The sequence below is a fragment of the Salminus brasiliensis genome, chromosome 18 (assembly GCF_030463535.1).
Source record: "Salminus brasiliensis chromosome 18, fSalBra1.hap2, whole genome shotgun sequence".
NCBI classification, from domain to species: Eukaryota; Metazoa; Chordata; class Actinopteri; order Characiformes; family Bryconidae; genus Salminus; species Salminus brasiliensis.
Genome location: NC_132895.1, coordinates 260001 through 284892, shown reverse-complemented (window position 1 = coordinate 284892; position 24892 = coordinate 260001). Strand labels below are relative to the sequence as shown.

The window sequence follows — 24892 nt, the reverse complement described above, 5'->3', positions numbered from 1 at the left end:
AGGCTGTATAACTACAGTCAGAGCTCTATGACTACAGTCAGGGCTGTATAACTACAGTCAGAGCTCTATGACTACAGTCAGGGCTGTATAGAGCTGTATAGCTGTGTGAATAAGGTGTGTGTGTTATGTAAGCTTCAGCTGAACTGAAATATGAGGCAGATGAAGAGATTGCAGTTGTAATTCAGGAGCTTCTGCAGGGAGGAGGACGGTACTTTGGAAGGTGGGTCAGCCCAGACTCAGGGTCAGAGTGGGTGGAGGTGATGGCAGGATGAGCAAGGGGGGTTGGGGGGGGGGGGGGCTGGGATGGGTCACATTCCCACTGTGACAGAGATGGAGATAATCTACTGTTGTAAAAAGGTAAAGATAATGATGAGAACACTTGAGAGAAGGTGTGTGTGTGTGTGTGTGTGTGTGTGTGTGTGTGTGTGTGTGTGTGTGGGTGTATTCCGCTGTTTTGGATGTAAACGTGCGGCACTAGTTCATCCGAGTGCTACCCGTAGAGGAGTGGGAGGAGGAGGTGGAGGAGGGATGCAGTTGCCGTGACAACGGGGCTGTGTATTCAGGAGCATCGGTGCAAGCTATGATTGGACGGTTCAGACAGAGCGGGTGAGCCATAAAAAGAGAAAAGCTGTCAGTCACCATTTCCTCTTTATCTCTATCTCTCTCTCTCTCACTCTCACTTCCACTTGCACTGCTCTCGCGTCCACAGGGCTGAGCGATAGCAACCGCTCTTTCTCCCTTCTCTCTCTTTCTTTCCTTCTTTTCCCCGCACCACCCAGGCTTCCCATCCTCCTCCTCTTCTTTCTCCTAGACGCTTCGAGCTCAAACAAAAGAGGAGAAAAACAACACACACACACACACACACACACACACACACACACATTCACCCGCTCACACACTGACACTCACGCACAGAGCCTGACCTGAACCACCTGGAGCAGCATGGCCACCATCACCTGCACCCGATTCACAGAGGAGTACCAGCTGTTCGAGGAACTGGGCAAGTGAGTCACAGCGTCCACTTCTCTCTCTCTTCTCACTCAGACTGAGGTTTACAGCGCTGTCACACAGCTTGGTGTGTGTGTGTGTGTGTGTGTGTGTGTGTGTGTTCAGTTCAGCGAGATTTACAATGTGATGTTTAGTGTTCAGAAACTACTCAGAGACCAAACAGGTGGAGAGAAGCAGAAGTGTCAGAAGTGAGAGCTCTGCAGGAGAACCAGTCTGAGAGACTGAGCAGCTCAGACTCTTAAAGCTAAAGGGGTTCCTCAGGGGTTCTTTACTGAAGCCAAAGGATCTGAATAGAAGGATATGGTTCTATGCCTTATTAAAGAGTTCTTAAGATCTGTGGAAAACCTTTTGTTGGTGCACTAGAACCCTATCTGTCACACAAATCCTATCAGCTTCTATCTTCATTTTTCCATTTTGCACTTTTTGACACACACTTTATGGACAAAAGTATTGGGACATCTGCTCCTTCATTGCTTCTTCTGAAATCAGGGGTATTAAAAAGAGTTTCTCCTGCTTTTGTTGGAGTTACTGTCTCTACTGTCCAGAGAAGAAGACTTTCTACTAGATGTTGGAGGAGGAGCATTGCTGTGAGGATTTGATTGCATTTAGCAACAAATGTTTAAGTAAGGTCAGAATATTAGATGTTGGATGATGATCACCACCCCACGTCATCATCCCCAACTTCCCAACTCATCCCAAAAGTGCTAGATGGAGCTCCTCCACCATCATTCCAGAGAACACAGTTCTTCCACTGCTCCACAGCTCAGTGCTGGGGGGCTTTATACCCCTCTAGCCCACACCTGGCATTAGGCAGCATGGAGCCAATAGGGTCATGATGTTGATCTGCTCCAGAGAGTCCTATTCTATTGGCAGTTCTTCTCTACAGGGACTAGACAAGCTGTGTGTGTGCATTTGCACATCTGTGTCAGCAATGGGTGCAGCTTAAAGTAGCTGAATGCATTCATTAACTTTTGGACTGCAGTTGTTCTTTATACTGTTCCAGAATCTTTTACCTCGGCCTCCACTGGAGGTTAAGCTTTTCCTCCGGCTGTGAAGCTGCAGTTTTAGAGATATGAGGATTTTTCCTGACCGTGAAGATTTACTCATTAATGGAGAGACAGGGGGCAGAACTGCCCGATACAGGTATCAGTGTATGAGAATGCTACAGTGGTTCTGTAATGCCGGGCCTCTCTCTGCTGACTGACGGTCCCTCACTGATTCACACTGTGAACTAAATGAGTCACTGACTGACTGACTGACTGCTCACTGCACTCATACCTGTGCTTACATAACCACCTGACAGACACACGCAGGAGGGCTTAACACGGTGTACAGGACACTCAACCCAGTACAGCACAGCCCACTCAACCCAGTACAGTACAGCCCACTCAACCCAGTACAGTACAGCCCATTCAACCCAGTACAGTACAGCCCACTCAACCCAGTACAGCACAGCCCACTCAACCCAGTACAGTACAGCCCACTCAACCCAGTACAGTACAGCCCATTTAACCCAGTACAGTACAGCCCACTCAACCCAGTACAGTACAGCCCATTCAACCCAGTACAGTACAGCCCACTCAACCCAGTACAGCACAGCCCACTCAACCCAGTACAGTACAGCCCACTCAACCCAGTACAGTACAGCCCATTCAACCCAGTACAGTACAGCCCACTCAACCCAGTACAGTACAGCCCACTCAACCCAGTACAGTACAGCCCACTCAACCCAGTACAGTACAGCCCACTCAACATCTCAGGCGATACTGTGATCAGTGCTGCACTTTAGTCCAAACACAGTTCTTCTGCATCAGGTCCGATAGTGTCTGTACTCAGACTGTGAGAGATCACTGAACACCTCCACACGATTTGTGGAGTGTGGTGAATCGGGCCTGCAGTTAGCACCATGCTAATCAGTGGGGTATTACCCTCCATCATGTAACAGTACACTGGAAAAGTACATTGTATATGGCCAAAAGTTTTTAGACATCCTCTCTTTCAGGGTTCCTCCTGAGATCAAGGGTATTAGCTGGGGGTTTGTCCTCCTGTACTGCAGTAACAGCCTCTACTCTACTGGGAAGGCTTTACAGTGTTGAAACATTGCTGTGAGGAGAATGTGATTGTATTCAGCCTCACAGAAGTGAGAGCATCAGTGAGGTCAGTTTGGGTTGAATGTTGGATGATTCAGTGTGATTAGAGAGGAGCTGGATAATATGAACTGTGTGTCCAAATACATTTGGGTGTATATGATTTAGGTCCACTGCTGTAAAGGAACTGGAGTGTGAGATGCTTTCAGCAGAGTGCTGTAAAGTGGAGAGTGAACAGAGTGCTGCTGCCAGCGGTAAGTTTGCTTCTCCCTCACCCACACTGTACTGCAGCCGTGTGTGTGTGTGTGTGTGTGTGTGTGTGTGAGAGAGAGAGAGAGAGAGAGAGCAGAGAGTGTGCTTGTTATTGGAGGGTGTGTAACACCTCCACAGTGAAGCTTTAGACCCTGGCTGGCCCCGTGCCCACTGCTCAACTCCCACACACTCCCGCACACAGCACTCTCTCTCACACACACACACACACACACACACACACACACTCTTTTCTCTCCGTCTCTGGGCAATCACAGCCAAGCTGCTTACATAATTGTGTTTGGGGGTGGCAATTCAACACTGAGACTAAAATATTTTGCAATCCAACAGCAGAACTGCTGCTCAACAATCACACACACGTGCAGAACCTTCAGAACCGCCGAGAACCAGCCTGAACAGACAGACTGCAATCACACCTCTAAGATAAAAGAAAAATAAAATGTGTAAAATATAAAGAAAAAATAGAAATAATCAATATACAGAGAAATATCACCATGCACCCACCGACCCACCCACCCACACACACACACAAACACAACTATACCTCACAAAGATGAACAAACACATTCCAATTTAGATCAATAAAAATAAAAAAGGTTCAGTTTAATAACAAGAAAATAATAAACTGCGTTTGAGGAGAGACTACTGCTGTCACTGTCGCCTCGGCTGCTGATTAATATCACATTATAATAAACCTAATCATAGATATGGATGAAATAATCAATGAAACAGAGAGCTCTGTAAGATCAGGTGGTTCAGGTGCGAACTAGTGGAGCTGGTGTCCAGCGAGCCAAGCTTTAGAGTTCCAGCAGTTCCTCCCAGTTTCCCAGGAAAACTTCACCTCCCATCACTGGACCCAGTCTGGTTTGCATTATTAATGGTCAAATATGCATTATTTATTTACTCGGTTCTTAATGACTTCATCTGCTTCTCTGCATCTGATCAGAGGGAGACGGGCTCCTCTTTTGAGTCCTTCTTTAAGAACAGTCCCAAATCCAGTCTCACTGCTCCTGCTTTAGTGATGGGTTTCTACTGGTGCTTTACTGGTGTTTTACTGGTTAGTGGTGTTTTACTGGTGTTTCACTGGTTAGTGGTGTTTTACTGGTTAGTGGTGTTAGTGGTGTTTTACTGGTGTTTCACTGGTTAGTGGTGTTTTACTGGTTAGTGGTGTTGGTGGTGTTTTACTGGTGTTTCACTGGTTAGTGGTGTTGTACTGATTAGTGGTGTTAGTGGTGTTTTACTGATTAGTGGTGTTAGTGGTGTTTTACTGGTGTTTCACTGGTTAGTGGTGTTTTACTGATTAGTGGTGTTAGTGGTGTTTTACTGGTGTTTCACTGGTTAGTGGTGTTTTACTGGTTAGTGGTGTTGGTGGTGTTTTACTGGTGTTTCACTGGTTAGTGGTGTTGTACTGATTAGTGGTGTTAGTGGTGTTTTACTGATTAGTGGTGTTTTACTGGTGTTTCACTGATTAGTGGTGTTTTACTGGTGTTTCACTGATTAGTGGTGTTAGTGGTGTTTTACTGATTAGTGGTGTTAGTGGTGTTTTACTGATTAGTGGTGTTAGTGGTGTTTTACTGATTAGTGGTGTTAGTGGTGTTTTACTGATTAGTGGTGTTTTACTGGTGTTTCACTGATTAGTGGTGTTAGTGGTGTTTTACTGATTAGTGGTGTTAGTGGTGTTTTACTGATTAGTGGTGTTAGTGGTGTTTTACTGATTAGTGGTGTTTTACTGGTGTTTCACTGATTAGTGGTGTTAGTGGTGTTTTACTGATTAGTAGTGTTTTACTGGTGTTTCACTGATTAGTGGTGTTAGTGGTGTTTTACTGGTTAGTGGTGTTAGTGGTGTTTTACTGATTAGTGGTGTTAGTGGTGTTTTACTAGTTAGTGGTGTTAGTGGTGTTTTACTGGTATTTCACTATTTAGTGGTGTTTTACTGATTAGTGGTGTTAGTGGTGTTTTACTGGTGTTTTGCTGGTTAGTGGTGTTTTACTGGTGCTTTACTGGTATTTTACTGGTGCTTTACTGGTATTTTACTGGTGTTTTACTGGCTAGTGGTGTTTTACTGGTTAGTGGTGTTAGTGGTGTTAGTGGTGTTTTACTGGTTACTGATGTTTTACTGGTTACTGGTGTTAGTGGTGTTTTACTGGTTAGTGGTGTTTTACTGGTGTTTTGCTGGTTAGTGGTGTTTAACTGGTTAGTGGTGTTTTACTGGTTAGTGGTGTTTTACTGGTGTTTTACTGGCTAGTGGTGTTTTACCGGTTAGTGGTGTTTTACTGGTTAGTGGTTTTAGTGGTGTTTTACTGGTTAGTGGTGTTTTACTGGTTAGTGGTGTTTTACTGGTTAGTGGTGTTAGTGGTGTTTTACTGGTTAGTGGTGTTAGTAGTGTTTTACTGGTTAGTGGTGTTTTACTGGTTAGTGGTGTTAGTGGTGTTTTACTGGTTAGTGGTGTTAGTGGTGTTTTACTGGTTAGTGGTGTTTTACTGATTAGTGGTGTTAGTGGTGTTTTACTGGTGTTTCACTGGTTAGTGGTGTTGGTGGTGTTTTACTGGTGTTTCACTGGTTAGTGGTGTTGTACTGATTAGTGGTGTTAGTGGTGTTTTACTGATTAGTGGTGTTTTACTGGTGTTTCACTGATTAGTGGTGTTAGTGGTGTTTTACTGATTAGTGGTGTTAGTGGTGTTTTACTGATTAGTGGTGTTTTACTGGTGTTTCACTGATTAGTGGTGTTAGTGGTGTTTTACTGATTAGTGGTGTTTTACTGGTGTTTCACTGATTAGTGGTGTTAGTGGTGTTTTACTGGTTAGTGGTGTTAGTGGTGTTTTACTGATTAGTGGTGTTAGTGGTGTTTTACTAGTTAGTGGTGTTAGTGGTGTTTTACTGGTATTTCACTATTTAGTGGTGTTTTACTGATTAGTGGTGTTAGTGGTGTTTTACTGGTGTTTTGCTGGTTAGTGGTGTTTTACTGGTGCTTTACTGGTATTTTACTGGTGCTTTACTGGTATTTTACTGGTGTTTTACTGGCTAGTGGTGTTTTACTGGTTAGTGGTGTTAGTGGTGTTAGTGGTGTTTTACTGGTTACTGATGTTTTACTGGTTACTGGTGTTAGTGGTGTTTTACTGGTTAGTGGTGTTTTACTGGTGTTTTGCTGGTTAGTGGTGTTTAACTGGTTAGTGGTGTTTTACTGGTTAGTGGTGTTTTACTGGTGTTTTACTGGCTAGTGGTGTTTTACCGGTTAGTGGTGTTTTACTGGTTAGTGGTTTTAGTGGTGTTTTACTGGTTAGTGGTGTTTTACTGGTTAGTGGTGTTAGTGGTGTTTTACTGGTTAGTGGTGTTAGTAGTGTTTTACTGGTTAGTGGTGTTTTACTGGTTAGTGGTGTTAGTGGTGTTTTACTGGTTAGTGGTGTTAGTGGTGTTTTACTGGTTAGTGGTGTTTTACTGGTTAGTGGTGTTAGTGGTGTTTTACTGGTTAGTGGTGTTTTACTGGTTAGTGGTGTTAGTGGTGTTTTACTGGTTAGTGGTGTTTTACTGGTTAGTGGTGTTTTACTGGTGTTTTACTGGTTAGTGGTGTTAGTGGTGTTTTACTGGTGTTTTACTGGTTAGTGGTGTTAGTGGTGTTTTACTGGTTAGTGGTGTTACTGGTGTTTTACTGGTGTTTTACTGGTTAGTGGTGTTTTACTGGTTAGTGGTGTTAGTGGTGTTTTACTGGTTAGTGGAGTTAGTGGTGTTTTACTGGTTAGTGGTGTTAGTGGTGTTTTACTGGTTAGTGGTGTTAGTAGTGTTTTACTGGTTAGTGGTGTTAGTGGTGTTTTACTGGTTAGTGGTGTTAGTAGTGTTTTACTGGTTAGTGGTGTTAGTGGTGTTTTACTGGTTAGTGGTGTTACTGGTGTTTTACTGGTGTTTTACTGGTTAGTGGTGTTTTACTGGTTAGTGGTGTTAGTGGTGTTTTACTGGTTAGTGGAGTTAGTGGTGTTTTACTGGTTAGTGGTGTTTTACTGGTTAGTGGTGTTAGTGGTGTTTTACTGGTTAGTGGTGTTAATGGTGTTTTACTGGTTAGTGGTGTTAGTAGTGTTTTACTGGTTAGTGGTGTTAGTGGTGTTTTACTGGTGTTTTACTGGTTAGTGGTGTTAGCGGTGTTTTGCTGGTTTAGTCTGTGATTTGTGGTTGATTATTAGTTAACTTTGCAGGGATAAGAATCTTCTGCTTGGATAAAGAGAGTAGATGAAAATGTAGGTGTGCAGTTAGCATCTTGCTAATGGGGGTATACAGACAGGCTACATTAGCCTGTGTGATCCACTGTGTTTTGGGCAGCAGTGGAGGACATTTCTCCAAACTGTCGCTTGAAGGAAGGAATGCATGGTGTGTTTGTGTAATTATGTGGCTCTCCTTGCCGGACGCTTTTCTGTCTGTTGGTTTTCCAACAGATCGGTGCTGATGGACAGCAGCAGCAGGTAGATTTGTCAGCTGCTTCACCACTGTCTCCCAATTTAAGCCCAATTATGCAGTCGGCAATCTGTTCACATCATCCAGCATTCAGCACAGAGCACTGGCGCTAACTCAATTACAGCGCTGACTTAGCGGAGGAGCGGCGGAGGAGCGGCGGAGGAGTGGCGGAGGAGTGGTGGAGGAGTGGACCCCTTCTCTAATTGTGTTTGCCAGGAATTAACAGCCTGTGCTGCGACCTGGCCAGTCCATCAGAGTGCTCTCAGCCTACATGTGCCTTCAGGGCCAGAGCTCAGGCAGGAAATGAGGGTGAAGCTGCAGTTACATCATCTCCAGAGCTCCAGCTCCATCCCAGAGCGGCCTGACAGTCTCTCGGAAGGAGCTTTAAAGCGAAAGATCCAGCAAAAATTTAATGCAGTTGTCAAGTCCAGCCAAATATATTTGTGTGTGTATTCCAACTGCCTGGACGGCCCTGCGGCTTCCAATTTGTCGTAGTCTTAATCAGATTAGTTGTTCCAACTTAAATAATGCAGGACCCACATTCTAGCTGTACCTAAGATTTCCACTGAAGTGTCGCTTTAACCGCTACAGCTCACAGCAGCTCCGTCTCCCGTTTGTTCCCTGAGTGGAGGAAACTCTTTTAGGTCAGATCCTGATTTAGACGTCGATTGTCCCCCTCCAGCAGTCGACTGCATTATTAATTGACCTTATTAATTGGTCTATCCTAATAAAAGGTTGAATCGGCGTTCTCAGTGCTGTTTGCACGGTTTAATGGCTGATCTGAAGAACCTTTTTTTTTTGTGCTGTTTTTAAATGTTGAATGGTTATAAATTCACCAATCGTTCAGTGATGATGGTTTTAATGATGTGCTTAATAACCAGTTGCTCTGTAATAAGGTCTGTAAGGTCTAGCTTGTAATAGAGTATGTAATACAGTCTGTAATACAGCCTGTAATATAACCTGTAATAGAGTCTGTAATACAGCCTGTAATACAGTCTGTAATACAGCCTGTAATATAACCTGTAATAGAGCCTGTAATACAGTCTGTAATAGAGCCTGTAATATAACCTGTAATAGAGCCTCTAATAGAGTCTGTAATAGAGCCTGTAATACACCCGTAATACAGCCTGTAATACACCCGTAATACAGTCTGTAATACACCCGTAATACAGTCTGTAATACAGTCTGTAATAGAGCCTGTAATACAGTCTGTAATACAGTCTGTAATAGAGCCTGTAATACAGTCTGGAATTCAGTCTGTAATAGAGTCTGTAATACAGCCTGTAATACAGCCTGTAATAGAGCCTGTAATACAGTCTGTAATAGAGTCTGTAATAGAGCCTGTAATAGAGCCTGTAATACAGTCTTTAATAGAGCCTGTAATACAGTCTGTAATAGAGCCTGTAATACAGTCTGCAATACAGCCTGTAATACAGTCTGTAATAGAGTCTGTAATAGAGCCTGTAATACAGTCTTTAATATAACCTGTAATAGAGTCTGTAATAGAGCCTGTAATACAGTCTGTAATACAGCCTGTAATATAGTCTGTAATACAGCCTGTAATATAACCTGTAATAGAGCCTGTAATACAGTCTCTAATAGAGCCTGTAATACAGTCTGTAATAGAGCCTGTAATATAGTCTGTAATACAGCCTGTAATATAACCTGTAATAGAGCCTGTAATACAGTCTGTAATAGAGCCTGTAATATAGTCTGTAATACAGCCTGTAATATAACCTGTAATAGAGCCTGTAATACAGTCTGTAATAGAGCCTGTAATACAGCCTGTAATAGAGCCTGTAATAGAGCCTGTAATATAACCTGTAATATAACCTGTAATAGAGCCTGTAATACAGTCTGTAATAGAGCCTGTAATAGAGCCTGTAATATAACCTGTAATAGAGCCTCTAATAGAGTCTGTAATACAGTCTGTAATAGAGCCTGTAATACAGTCTGTAATAGAGCCTGTAATATAACCTGTAATATAACCTGTAATATAACCTGTAATAGAGCCTGTAATAGAGCCTGTATTACAATCTGTAATACAGTCTGTAATAGAGTCTGTAATACAGCCTGTAATAGAGCCTGTAATACAGTCTGTAATAGAGCCTGTAATAGAGCCTGTAATATAACCTGTAATAGAGCCTGTAATAGAGCCTGTAATAGAGTCTGTAATACAGCCTGTAATAGAGCCTGTAATACAGTCTGTAATACAGTCTGTAATACAGTCTGTAATAGAGCCTGTAATATAGTCTGTAATACAGCCTGTAATATAACCTGTAATAGAGCCTGTAATACAGTCTGTAATAGAGCCTGTAATACAGCCTGTAATACAGCCTGTAATATAACCTGTAATATAACCTGTAATAGAGCCTGTAATACAGTCTGTAATACAGTCTGTAATAGAGCCTGTAATAGAGTCTGTAATACAGCCTGTAATAGAGTCTGTAATACAGCCTGTAATAGAGCCTGTAATACAGTCTGTAATACAGTCTGTAATAGAGCCTGTAATAGAGTCTGTAATACAGCCTGTAATAGAGTCTGTAATACAGCCTGTAATAGAGACTGTAATACAGCCTGTAATAGAGCCTGTAATAGAGCCTGTAATATAACCTGTAATAGAGCCTGTAATAGAGCCTGTAATAGAGTCTGTAATAGAGCCTGTAATACAGTCTGTAATAGACTGACCTCACATGGCCCTTTTCCTCTCTTTCGAGGTGTTATCTGATCTGTCCGCTCTCTGCAGTCTCGTCTTCTCCGCTCTCTGTCTGAACGGCGGCTCCTGAGGGAAGTTTGATGCTTGTCATGTTAAACTGCACGCCGGGAGCTTTAGTGCCTGTTTAAAGACTGGACTGCTGCCTGAGTGCAGCGTTAGCATCGGCCCACGCTTACTGAAGAGCTGAGTGACCTATACGGGCCTTCACAGCTACCCTCACACACAGCTGCCTATCCACCAAAAACACTCACATAACCTCAACATTCAGCAGTGTGCAAAGGTGTGTCAATGGTGTTGATATGACATTGTCCTGCAAAATGAGTTTTGTTAGAGTGATCAGTAGGGAGATGGAGTGAGTAAATGATCAGTAGAGAGATGGAGTGAGTAAATGATCAGTAGGGTGATGGAGTCAGTAAATGATCAGTAGAGTGTTGGAGTAAGTAAATTATCAGTAGGGTGATGGAGTGAGTAAATTATCAGTAGGGGTGATGGAGTGAGTAAATGATCAGTAGGGGTGATGGAGTCAGTAAATGGTCAGTAGGGGTGATGGAGTGAGTAAATGATCAGTAGGGAGATGGAGTGAGTAAATAATCAGTAGGGGTGATGGAGTGAGTAAATGATCAGTAGGGGTGATGGAGTGAGTAAATGATCATTAGGGTGTTGGAGTAGGTACATGATCAGTAGGGTGTTGGAGTGAGTAAATTATCAGTAGGGGTGATGGAGTGAGTAAATGATCAGTAGGGTGTTGGAGTAGGTAAATGATCAGTAGGGAGATGGAGTGAGTAAATGATCAGTAGGGTGATGGAGTGAGTAAATGATCAGTAGGGGTGATTGAGTCAGTAAATCATCAGTAGGGTGTTGGAGTAAGTAAATGATCAGTAGGGGTGATGGAGTGAGTAAATGATCAGTAGGGTGATGGAGTGAGTAAATGATCAGTAGGGGTGATGGAGTCAGTAAATGATCAGTAGGGTGTTGGAGTAAGTAAATTATCAGTAGGGTGATGGAGTGAGTAAATGATCAGTAGGGGTGATGGAGTGAGTAAATGATCAGTAGGGGTGATGGAGTGAGTAAATGATCAGTAGGGTGTTGGAGTAGGTACATGATCAGTAGGGTGTTGGAGTGAGTAAATGATCAGTAGGGGGATGGAGTGAGTAAATGATCAGTAGGGGTGATGGAGTGAGTAAATGATCAGTAGGGGTGATGGAGTGAGTAAATGATCAGTAGGGAGATGGAGTGAGTAAATGATCAGTAGGGGTGTTGGAGTGAGTAAATGATCAGTAGGGGTGATGGAGTGAGTAAATGATCAGTAGGGTGTTGGAGTGAGTAAATGATCAGTAGGGTGATGGAGTGAGTAAATGATCAGTAGAGAGATGGAGTGAGTAAATGATCAGTAGGGTGATGGAGTGAGTAAATGATCAGTAGGGTGTTGGAGTGAGTAAATGATCAGTAGGGGTGATGGAGTCAGTAAATGATCAGTAGGGTGTTGGAGTAAGTAAATTATCAGTAGGGTGATGGAGTGAGTAAATGATCAGTAGGGGTGATGGAGTGAGTAAATGATCAGTAGGGGTGATGGAGTGAGTAAATGATCAGTAGGGTGTTGGAGTAGGTACATGATCAGTAGGGTGTTGGAGTGAGTAAATTATCAGTAGGGGGATGGAGTGAGTAAATGATCAGTAGGGGTGATGGAGTGAGTAAATGATCAGTAGGGAGATGGAGTGAGTAAATGATCAGTAGGGGTGTTGGAGTGAGTAAATTATCAGTAGGGGTGATGGAGTGAGTAAATGATCAGTAGGGGTGATGGAGTGAGTAAATGATCAGTAGGGAGATGGAGTGAGTAAATGATCAGTAGGGTGATGGAGTAGGTAATTGATCAGTAGGGGTGATGGAGTGAGTAAATGATCAGTAGGGTGTTGGAGTAGGTAATTGATCAGTAGGGGTGATGGAGTGAGTAAATGATCAGTAGGGGTGATGGAGTGAGTAAATGATCAGTAGGGTTATAGAGTGAGTAAATGATCAGTAGGGTGATGGAGTGAGTAAATGATCAGTAGGGAGATGGAGTGAGTAAATGATCAGTAGGGGTGATGGAGTGAGTAAATGATCAGTAGGGGTGATGGAGTAGGTAATTGATCAGTAGGGGTGATAGAGTGAGTAAATGATCAGTAGGGGTGATGGAGTGAGTAAATGATTAGTAGGGAGATGGAGTGAGTAAATGATCAGTAGGGGTGATGGAGTGAGTAAATGATCAGTAGGGGTGTTGGAGTGAGTAAATGATCAGTAGGGGTGATGGAGTGAGTAAATGATCAGTAGGGTGTTGGAGTGAGTAAATGATCAGTAGGGTGATGGAGTGAGTAAATGATCAGTAGGGAGATGGAGTGAGTAAATGATCAGTAGGGGTGATGGAGTGAGTAAATGATCAGTAGGGGTGATGGAGTAGGTAATTGATCAGTAGGGGTGATGGAGTGAGTAAATGATCAGTAGGGGGATGGAGTGAGTAAATGATCAGTAGGGGTGATGGAGTGAGTAAATGATCAGTAGGGGTGATGGAGTGAGTAAATGATCAGTAGGGAGATGGAGTGAGTAAATGATCAGTAGGGGTGTTGGAGTGAGTAAATTATCAGTAGGGGTGATGGAGTGAGTAAATGATCAGGAGGGTGTTGGAGTGAGTAAATGATCAGTAGGGTGATGGAGTGAGTAAATGATCAGTAGAGAGATGGAGTGAGTAAATGATCAGTAGGGTGTTGGAGTGAGTAAATGATCAGTAGGGGTGTTGGAGTGAGTAAATGATCAGTAGGGGTGATGGAGTGAGTAAATGATCAGTAGGGTGTTGGAGTGAGTAAATGATCAGTAGGGGTGATGGAGTAGGTAATTGATCAGTAGGGGTGATGGAGTGAGTAAATGATCAGTAGGGGTGATGGAGTGAGTAAATGATTAGTAGGGAGATGGAGTGAGTAAATGATCAGTAGGGGTGATGGAGTGAGTAAATGATTAGTAGGGAGATGGAGTGAGTAAATGATCAGTAGGGTGTTGGAGTGAGTAAATGATCAGTAGGGGTGATGGAGTGAGTAAATGATCAGTAGGGGTGTTGGAGTGAGTAAATGATCAGTAGGGTGATAGAGTGAGTAAATGATCAGTAGGGGTGTTGGAGTGAGTAAATGATCAGTAGGGGTGATGGAGTGAGTAAATGATCAGTAGAGAGATGGAGTGAGTAAATGATCAGTAGGGGTGATGGAGTGAGTAAATGATCAGTAGGGGTGTTGGAGTGAGTAAATGATCAGTAGGGTGTTGGAGTGAGTAAATGATCAGTAGAGAGATGGAGTGAGTAAATGATCAGTAGGGGTGATGGAGTAGGTAATTGATCAGTAGGGGTGATGGAGTGAGTAAATGATCAGTAGGGTGTTGGAGTAGGTAATTGATCAGTAGGGGTGATGGAGTGAGTAAATGATCAGTAGGGGTGATGGAGTGAGTAAATGATCAGTAGGGGTGTTGGAGTGAGTAAATGATCAGTAGGGGTGATGGAGTGAGTAAATGATCAGTAGGGTGTTGGAGTGAGTAAATGATCAGTAGGGGTGTTGGAGTGAGTAAATGATCAGTAGGGGTGATGGAGTGAGTAAATGATCAGTAGGGTGTTGGAGTGAGTAAATGATCAGTAGGGGTGATGGAGTAGGTAATTGATCAGTAGGGGTGATGGAGTGAGTAAATGATCAGTAGGGGTGATGGAGTAGGTAATTGATCAGTAGGGGTGATGGAGTGAGTAAATGATCAGTAGGGGTGATGGAGTGAGTAAATGATCAGTAGGGGTGATGGAGTGAGTAAATGATTAGTAGGGAGATGGAGTGAGTAAATGATCAGTAGGGGTGATGGAGTGAGTAAATGATCAGTAGGGGTGTTGGAGTGAGTAAATGATCAGTAGGGGTGATGGAGTGGGTAAATGATCAGTAGGGTGTTGGAGTGAGTAAATGATCAGTAGGGGTGATGGAGTAGGTAATTGATCAGTAGGGGTGATGGAGTGAGTAAATGATCAGTAGGGGTGATGGAGTAGGTAATTGATCAGTAGGGGTGATGGAGTGAGTAAATGATCAGTAGGGGTGATGGAGTAGGTAATTGATCAGTAGGGGTGATGGAGTGAGTAAATGATCAGTAGGGTGTTGGAGTGAGTAAATGATCAGTAGGGTGTTGGAGTGAGTAAATGATCAGTAGGGGTGATGGAGTGAGTAAATGATCAGTAGGGAGATGGAGTAAGTAAATGATCAGTAGGGTGATGGAGTGAGTAAATGATCAGTAGGGGTGATGGAGTAGGTAATTGATCAGTAGGGTGTTGGAGTGAGTAAATGATCAAATCAAATCAAATCAAATTTTATTTGTCACACACATAGTAATACACAGTATAACTTGCAGTGAAATGCTTTTATGAGAGTCTGCTCACATCAAGCTATACAATACAAATCAACATTTAAACTTAACTAAACCTTAACTTCATGAAGTAAAAATATGAAAATATAGACATATAGAAATATAAGAAGCAAAAAAAAAAATACAGATGGAATAGTGCGTGTCTGTGTGTGTGTATATATATATATGTATGTATGTATACATATGTACATATTTATCTGTATGTGAGTGTATGTGTGAGTTATAAATAAATAAATATTTTCGTTATTGTCCGTAGTGAGTTTTCCGTGAGCCATGGTTGTGTATTGTAGTGAGTGAGGGTCCAGTTTGTGTATGTAGATACTTTAATTTAGTGTCCTAGTCCCTGTCCCCATTCAGGGCACGGATGGCTTGTGGAAAGAAGCTCCTCCTCATTCTCTCTGTGTTAGCCTTCAGGGTTTAAGCGTTTCCCCGAGGGCAACAGAGAGAACAGTCCATTGTTGGGATGACTGGGGTCCTTCACAATCTTCTTGGCCTTGGTCCAACACCGCTTCTTGTAGATGGACTGCAGGTCAGGAAACTCCATCCTAGTGATTCACTCTGCTGAACGTCTCACTCGTCGTAGTGCTTGCCTGTCCTGCTTGGTGCTGTTCCCAAACAGTGTGTGTGCAGGTGAACAGCAGTGTGTGTGTGTACAAGTGTGCAGCAGTGTGTGTGTGTGCAGGTATACAGCAGTGTGTGTGTGTGTGTGCAGGTGAACAGCAGTGTGTGTGTGCAGGTGTACAGCAGTGTGTGTTTGTGCAGGTGTGCAACAGTGTGTGTGCAGGTGTACGATAGTGTGTGTTTGTGCAGGTGTACAGCAGTGTGTGTGCAGGTGTACAGTTGGGTGTGTGTGTGCAGGTGTACATCAGTGTGTGTGTAGATGTCCAGCAGTGTGTGTGTGCAGGTGTACAGCAGTGTGTGTGCAGGTGTACAGTTGGGTGTGTGTGTGCAGGTCTACAGTAGTGTGTGCAGGTGTACAGCAGTGTGTGTGCAGGTGTACAGTTGGGTGTGTGTGTGCAGGTGTACAGTAGTGTGTGCAGGTGTACAGCAGTGTGTGTTTGTGCAGGTGTACAGCAGTGGTGTGTGTGTGCAGGTATACAGCAGTGTGTGTTTGTGCAGGTGTACAGCAGTGTGTGTGCAGGTGTACAGTTGGGTGTGTGTGTGCAGGTGTACAGTAGTGTGTGCAGGTGTACAGCAGTGTGTGTTTGTGCAGGTGTACAGCAGTGGTGTGTGTGTGCAGGTATACAGCAGTGTGTGTGTGTGCAGGTGTACAGCAGTGTGTGTGTGTGCAGGTGTACAGCAGTGTGTGTGTGTGTGCAGGTGAACAGCAGTGTGTGTGTGTACAAGTGTGCAGCAGTGTGTGTGTGTGCAGGTATACAGCAGTGTGTGTGTGTGTGTGCAGGTGAACAGCAGTGTGTGTGTGTGTGTGTGTGTGTGTGCAGGTATACAGCAGTGTGTGTGCAGGTGTACAGCAGTGTGTGTGTGTGCAGGTGAACAGCAGTGTGTGTTTGTGTGTGCAGGTGTATAGCAGTGGTGTGTGTGCAGGTATACAGCAGTGTGTGTGTGTGCAGGTGTACAGCAGTGTGTGTGTGTGTGTGCAGGTGTATAGCAGTGGTGTGTGTGCAGGTATACAGCAGTGTGTGTGTGTGTGTGTGTGTGTGCAGGTATACAGTAGTGTGTGTGTGCAGGTGTACAGCAGTGTGTGTGTGTGCAGGTGAACAGCAGTGTGTGTGTGTGCAGGTATACAGCAGTGTGTGTGTGTGTGTGTGTGCAGGTATACAGCAGTGTGTGTGTGCAGGTGTACAACAGTGTGTGTGTGCGCAGGTGTACAGCAGTGTGTGTGTGTGTGCAGGTGTACAGCAGTGTGTGTGCAGGTGTACAGCAGTGTGTGTGTGTGCACAGGTGTACAGCAGTGTGTGTTTGTGCAGGTGTATAGCAGTGGTGTGTGTGTGCAGGTATACAGCAGTGTGTGTGTGTGCAGGTGTACAGCAGTGTGTGTGTGTGCAGGTATACAGCAGTGTGTGTGTGTGTGTGTGTGTGTGTGTGTGTGCAGGTATACAGCAGTGTGTGTGAGTGCAGGTGTACAGCAGTGTGTGTGTGTGTGTGTGCAGGTGAACAGCAGTGTGTGTGTGTGTGTGTGTGTGCAGGTGTACAGCTGTGTGTGTGTGTGCAGGTGAACAGCAGTGTGTGTTTATGCAGGTGTACAGCAGTGTGTGTGTGTGTGTGTGTACAGGTGTGCAGCAGTGTGTGTGTGTGCAGGTGTACAGCAGTGTGTGTGTGCAGGTATACAGCAGTGTGTGTGTGTGTGTGTGTGTGTGTGTGTGCAGGTGTACAGCAGTGTGTGTGTGTGTGTGTGTGTGTGTGTTTGTGTGTGCAGGTGTACAGCAGCGTGTGTGTGTGCAGGTAAACAGCAGTGTGTGTGTGTGTGTGTGTGTGTGTGTGTGTGCAGGTATACAGCAGTGTGTGTGTGTGTGTGTGCAGGTATACAGCAGTGTGTGTGTGTGTGCAGGTGTACAGCAGTGTGTGTGTGTGTGCAGGTATACAGCAGTGTGGGTGTGTGTGTGCAGGTATACAGCAGTGTGTGTGTGTGTGTGCAGGTGTACAGCAGTGTGTGTGTGTGTGCAGGTGTACAGCAGTGTGTGTGTGCAGGTATACAGCAGTGTGTTTGTGTGTGTGTGTGTGTGTGTGTGCAGGTATACAGCAGTGTGTGTGTGTGTGTGTATGTGTGTGTGCAGGTGTACAGCAGTGTGTGTGTGTGCAGGTGTACAGCAGTGTGTGTGTGTGCAGGTATACAGCAGTGTGTGTGTGTGTGCAGGTGTACAGCAGTGTGTATGTGTGTGTGTGTATGCAGGTGTACAGCAGTGTTTGTGTGTGTGTGCAGGTAAACAGCAGTGTGTGTGTGTGTGTGTGTGTCTGTAGTTGTACAGCAGTGTGTGTGTGTGTGTGTGTGTGTGTGTGCAGGTTTACAGCAGTGTCTGTGTGTGCAGGTGTACAGCAGTGTGTTTGTGCAGGTGTACAGTAGTGTGTGTGTGTGCAGGTTTACAGCAGTGTGTGTGTGTGCAGGTGTACAGCAGTGTGTGTCTGCTGGTTGATGAATGGTGGTCAGGTCTTGGCTGTGGTCAGAAGCTTTGGGCTGGCTGTGGAGTTTCTCAGCTACTCTCAGAGCTCCAGCTGAGTCTGATTTCCAGACGCCAGCCAGAGTGATTAAAGGGCTTGCGGCCCCACCATCACGTCTACAGTACACTCCTGACCCACCATCACATCTACAGTACACTCCCGACTGACCCACCATCACATTTACAGAACACTCCTGACTGACCATCACATCTACAGTACACTCCCGACTGACCCACCATCACATCTACAGCACACTCCTGACCCACCATCACATCTACAGTACACTCCCGACTGACCCACCATCACATCTACAGTACACTCCTGACTGACCATCATGTCTACAGTACACTCACGACTGACCCACCATCACATCTACAGTACACCCCTGACCCACCATCACATCTACAGTACGCTCCTGACCACCATCACATCTACAGTACACTCATGACCACCATCACATCTACAGTACACTTCTGACCACCATCACATCTACAGTACACTCCTGACCCACCATCACATCTACAGTACACTCCCGACTGACCCACCATCACATTTACAGTACACTCCTGACTGACCATCACATCTACAGTACACTCCCGACTGACCCACCATCACATCTACAGCACACTCCTGACCCACCATCACATCTACAGTACACTCCCGACTGACCCACCATCACATCTACAGCACACTCCTGACCCACCATCACATCTACAGTACACTCCCGACTGACCCACCATCACATCTACAGTACACTCCTGACTGACCATCACGTCTACAGTACACTCACGACTGACCCACCATCACATCTACAGTACACCCCTGACCCACCATCACATCTACAGTACGCTCCTGACCACCATCACATCTACAGTACACTCCTGACCCACCATCACATCTACAGTACGCTCCTGACCACAATCACATCTACAGTACACTCCTGACTGACCCACCATCACATCTACAGTACACTCCTGACCCACCATCACATCTACAGTACGCTCCTGACCCACCATCACATCTACAGTACACTCCCGACTGACCCACCATCACATCTACAGTACACTCCTGACCCACCATCACATCTACAGTCTTAGTAACAGTAGCAAAGTGTGAAACTACCTCCACCATGTTTGGAGGCTGTCCTGTAGTCTGGCTAGCTCTCACTGTGAGCTGAAACTGACCTGCTTCTAAACAGTGCTCTATTACGCCCCCAAGAGGAGATTCAAATGATACAGAGGTGAATTCTGGATCTTCTGCTCTGAACACGTTCACACTGATGTGTTGATGTCTTAGATGTCAGAGTCCAGTGCTGTTCCAGAGTGCCGCTGACCGTTCTGTAAAAGCTGTTTCTGCTTCTCTTTAGAACATTTCACTCCTTCTCTCTCTGACAAGAGTGACGGAGCAGGGGGTTGTGGGAGTGTGTAGCTGTATTGTGTTCAGTGCTGTTATTCAGACAGTGGTGGGAGTTAGTATGAGGTGGTGAGGTCACCGTCGCTGTGTTACTGTGGACTCTCTGAGACGCAGGACCACAGTGATACGCTCTCACTCCTGGGAGGCCGAGTCCTCCAGGCTGGAAGAGCAGAGGAAGGATGAAGAGAACTCTCAGTAGATACTCATGGAGAAGCAAAGCTGCTGCTATTTCTACAGCAGGACCTGAGGGAGAGCAGACTGCTTTAGATATGGAGTGTAAACCTGCAGCACATAACCATCAAACTCAGAACACTTAGAACGTACATGACTGTTAGAACCCCTGATCACAGGTTTTAGTACGCCTCCTCCAGCCTGGACGCAGGACTGAATCTGTGCTACCGGTCAGTGCCAGCCTTCTTCCACAGATCTGCTTTCTGTCTGTTTGCAGGGGGGCGTTTTCAGTGGTGCGCAGGTGTGTGAAAATCCTCTCAGGGCAAGAGTACGCTGCCAAGATCATCAACACCAAGAAGCTCTCCGCCAGAGGTGAGTGTGTGTTTCAGCAGCAGAACCGGCACCAGAGAAACGTTTGGACACACCTGCTCATAAAGAGGCTTTCTCTGATAGGATTTTCAGAACGGAGGTGGAGATTTGAGTGGGTTGTTGTGTTAAAGTGCTTTCGGTTCTGCTGAGCAGCACGTCGGTTCTACACAGGTCTGATCTGCTCAGATAGGACCTCCAGAAACACCTTCAGCTCCTGCTGGAACAAAATACACTCTAAACATCACTGTAAGCCCTACAGTTTATACACTCTCCATCACAGCCCCCTAGATGGATAAGCTCCACCCCTCTCTGTCCAACTTAATTCTGACAGGCTGCAACAATCTACATAAGCCCCACCCCTCCCTGTCCACTTTTTAAGACCATGTTTCATCTACGTATTCTTGAGGTTTTAGATCAGAGCGTCTCTGAAAGATGACGAAACACAGTGGGTCGGTCAGGTTGGTCCAAACCTCAGACTGGTTCTGTAGCTCTGCTGTTATGGTTACCCTCTTTATGTGATGAAGCTCAAACTGCTCACCTGCACGTCCTTGAGCCGCAGAAGTGCTGGGTGGGTGTATATTGTTGGGTTGGCAGTAATGTGGTGTTTTGTTGGTCTGAACACCAGAGCCGCTTCAGTTCTCATCTCACACCTCCCACACAGCACTGCCAGGCCCGGCTCCAACACACAGCTCCTCTCAGAGTACTGTACGGCGCTGCGCTTTCGTCCTCCTCGCACTGAGAGTGGTCAGTGTCCACCGCCACACTGCAGCCCCTCCTCTGGAGGAATGCCAGGGCCGATGTCCGCAGGAGTGAGTCAGATTTAGTTACATATCGGTTCACTTTAGTCTTTATTCGGACTGCAAACAAAAACAGTCGATTTATTTAGTAATTATTTCACTCTATAGATTTCTCTATTTCTCTATAACTAACACCAGAACTTATATTATCACGATATTAGTATTACACAGCTCAGGTCACCGCACCCTGCCTGACTTTTAGCTATCAGTTACAGTAGAGCTGTGTTTACAGTAGTCGCGGAGGTCAGCGGAACGTCCCATCATCAGTTCAGTGTTTCTGACTTTTGGCCGCCCAGAATCAGAGCTCTGGATCTCCACTGGGCTTTAAAAGGATAAAACAGCGGCAGCCGCCTTCGCCCCGCACACAGGCAGGAACTCCACTGCCAGTGATGCTATTACTTGACTTGACTTGACTATTACCATGGAAACGCATGCTGCCGTCAGCCGGGTACCACTGTTTATTAATAAATTAACTTCTTTGGATGACTGAACCTTTGAAGAATAAAAACAAGGTCCTGAAATGACAGAAGGAGAAGACTGTGGACTGAGATGAACTGTCAGTTGAGCAGCTGTGCAGCTCCAATAGCACGTCAGGGTTCAGATGATGGAGCTTTAAACCCGTTCCTTCATTTCTGCGCTTCATGTATTCTAGAGTCTTTAAATTCTAAACTAGATAACCTTCAATGCTGAATGCCTTTTGAACACAGTCCAGAACATGGTCCAGAACACAGTCCAGAACGTGGTCAGCGGTGCATTTTCTAAAACAGGTGTTTGGAGCAGAAGCTCCATGAATCTGGCTCCGCTGATCAGCCTACACAGCCTGTTATCATCTCCACACGTTGTGATGGTTGTGACTCTTGTCTGATACACAGTAGTGAGCCAGATTACACTCCAGACCAAGCAGGGCAGACTAACCCCCACGAAGAGACACTTCAGAAAACTTCAGAAAAGCAGCTGCTGTCCACTCTGCATTTCTGCATCAGCAGTGTGACGTGAGGAACACTGAAGGTCTGTTTCCCGAGAGGCAGTGAGGTGATTTCCTGGTGGAGTGTTCTTGGTATGCAGTGGTTAGTACCTACCAAAAAGCAGGACAAGCAGTGAACTGATGACCGTCTGGTGGTTGGTGCTCATTAATGGCTCATTAATGCTCATGGAAGCCCTGCCCACCTCACAACTTACAGGATCTGCTGCTAAAGTCTGAGGGTCCAGATACCACAAACACACAAGAGGGACTTACTCAATATTGGGCAGTTGGTGTTAATGTTATGGCTGATTAATGTATATTTAGTGCAAATATGTAAATATGTAAGAGTTTTTGATTGTTTGATTACAGAGGATTTCAGTAGCGTAGACATTTTCTGCAGTGTGTTTTCTGCTTGTGAAGGAATGGGAGAGGAGATGGAGGAAGAATCCGTCAACAGCTGCTGCTCATACAGAACCCTGCAGGTCACTTTACCTGTGCAGGTCAGTGCAGGTTGGGGGTTCGCTGATGAACAGCCGCTCATATATGTTGGTGTGGTTGATGCAATTGTACTTCTTTACTGTAGAGAACACGTGAAGGTCCTTTAGACTTCACACTCACTGCAGATGTTTTGTGGCCATATGCGTCCCTGACCACCTCTGAAGGTGGCTGGAGTGACTGGACCCCTTCATTAATGGATCGTCTACTTCACTACCTCTTCAGCTCCTCGCCAATGGGGAGAACCAGCTCTACACAACCCCCATGTCCAGTGGGGAGCAGTCCCATCTGCCCTTTCATGTCTTCTCCAGGCCTTTTGTCCATGGCTTTCAGTGGAATGCTGCAGAAACAGTCTGAACACAGCAGAACAGAAATGAGTGTCCAGGCCTTGGGCTGTTAGTGTGACAGAGCTGACACAAACTGACTGTGAGATAGTCCCTACAGTCCAAGCACAAAATCTTTTCAGCGTCATATAGAACCATCTATAGAAGCTTTTCCACCAACGTGAAGATCTCTTTCACCAGGCCAAGATCCCTTCAAGCCTCCCAATGATTGGTGACAAAGAGTTGTTTTACGCAGTTTTACACTGTATCAGAGAGCGGCATGGTGCTTTCGGATGTGCTGGACTACACTGTCCACTCATCACGTCTCTCTTTCAAAGAACTGATATAAAGTTCAATATAAATGTTCACTAAAGAGGCAAATCCAGGTACAGGAAGTCCTGAAAGGCCACTCCAGGATTTCTCCCCAACTGCCTGGATGACTCTCCTGGTACAAACACGCCCTCAAATGTACAACAGTGCAGTTATGTCCCATATTTAGACTAAACTCATCAAACACACAATATTACACTGAATATAGAGTCCTTTTTGAAGCAGTGGTTTTCTGAAGGCTTTAGAATCTAAACTAATGTAAACACACATCTACATCTACATTTACATCTACATCTACTACATCTACATCTACATCTACATTCACATCTACATCTACATTCACATTTACATTTACATCTACATCTACATCTACATTCACATCTACATCTACATTTACATCTACATTTACATCTACATTCAGATCTACATCTACATTCACATCTACATTCACATTAACATTTACATCTACATCTACATTTACATCTACATCTACTACATCTACATCTACATTTACATCTACATTCACATCTACATCTACATTTACATTTACATTTACATCTACATCTACATTCACATCTACATCTACATCTACATTTACATCTACATCTTCATTTACATTTACATCTACATTTACATCTGCATCTACATTCACATCTACATCTACATTCACATTTACATTTACATTTACATTTACATCTACATCTACATCTACATTCACATCTACATTCACATTTACATTTACATCTACATCTACATCTACATTCACATCTACATCTACATTTACATCTACATTTACATTTACATTCAGATCTACATCTACATTTACATCTACATTTACATTTACATCTACATCTACATCTACATTCACATCTACATCTACATTCACATTTACATTTACATCTACATCTACATCTACATCTACATTCACATCTACATCTACATTTACATCTACATTTACATTTACATCTACATCTACATCTACATTCACATCTACATCTACATTCACATTTACATTTACATTTACATCTACATCTACATTCACATCTACATCTACATTTACATCTACATTCACATTAACATTTACATCTACATCTACATTCACATCTACATCTACATTTACATCTACATCTACATCTACATTCACATCTACATCTACATTCACATTAACATTTACATCTACATCTACATTCACATCTACATCTACATTTACATCTACATCTACATTCACATCTACATCTACATCTACATTCACATCTACATTCACATCTACATTTACATCTACATCTACATCTACATTCACATCTACATCTACATATTCTCCAGAGTTCCTACAGAAGAGCTTCACTGTCACTCAGAAAAGACCCTTATCTAGTTCATACAGACTAGAATCCAGCAGATCCTCTAATCTTAGACTCTACTAAATACAGAAGTCAGTCTGGAGACACAGTCCTCCACACACTCCACACCCTGCACACTGAGTCCTCTCAGAAGAGGAGGGTCTTCAGTCTGGGTTTGAGGACAGTGAGCGTTGGACTCTGCTGTTTGGACACCCAGGGGAAGTTCGTTCCACCACTTCGGTGCAGGACAGAAAAAAATCTGGACGCTCGTCTTCTGTGGATCTTAAAGGATGGCGGGTCGAGCCGAGCCGGACATGAAGCTGGAAGGGCTCTTGGTGCAGACCGGCTTTTGACCATCGCCATCAAGTACGGAGGGGCTGGCTGGTCCAGTCTGGGAAGCTACAGGAAGCCAGTGAAGAGAGAACGCAGCAGAGGAGGAGCTGAACATGGCTGAATTTAGAAACGTTGAAAACGACCCGTGCCGCTGTGTTCTGGATCAGCTGCAGGGGTCTGATGGTGCGCAGAGGGAGTCCAGCCAGAAGAGTGCTGCAGTGGTCAAGTCTTGAAGTGACGAGAGACTGAACGAGCACCTGGGCGACTTTCTAGAGAGGAAGGGAGAAATTCTCCAGATGTTGTACAGGAGGA

General features: G+C 44.6%; 1 protein-coding gene across 3 annotated transcripts in view; it reads left to right on the top strand.

Annotated features, from left to right (window-relative positions):
• Positions 1 to 575: 575 nt before the first annotated feature.
• The window catches only part of camk2a (calcium/calmodulin-dependent protein kinase II alpha), a 75742-nt gene continuing 51425 nt past the window's right edge, over positions 576 to 24892 (top strand). For 2 of the 3 annotated variants that reach the window (XM_072661515.1, XM_072661514.1), the window contains exons 1-2: positions 576 to 1004; positions 19910 to 20004. In XM_072661515.1, coding sequence (XP_072517616.1) covers positions 943 to 1004; positions 19910 to 20004 — 157 coding nt within the window. In that variant the 5' untranslated portion in view covers positions 576 to 942. The remainder of the gene's footprint in view (positions 1005 to 19909; positions 20005 to 24892) is intronic. The other variant, XM_072661516.1, reaches the window with a different exon arrangement.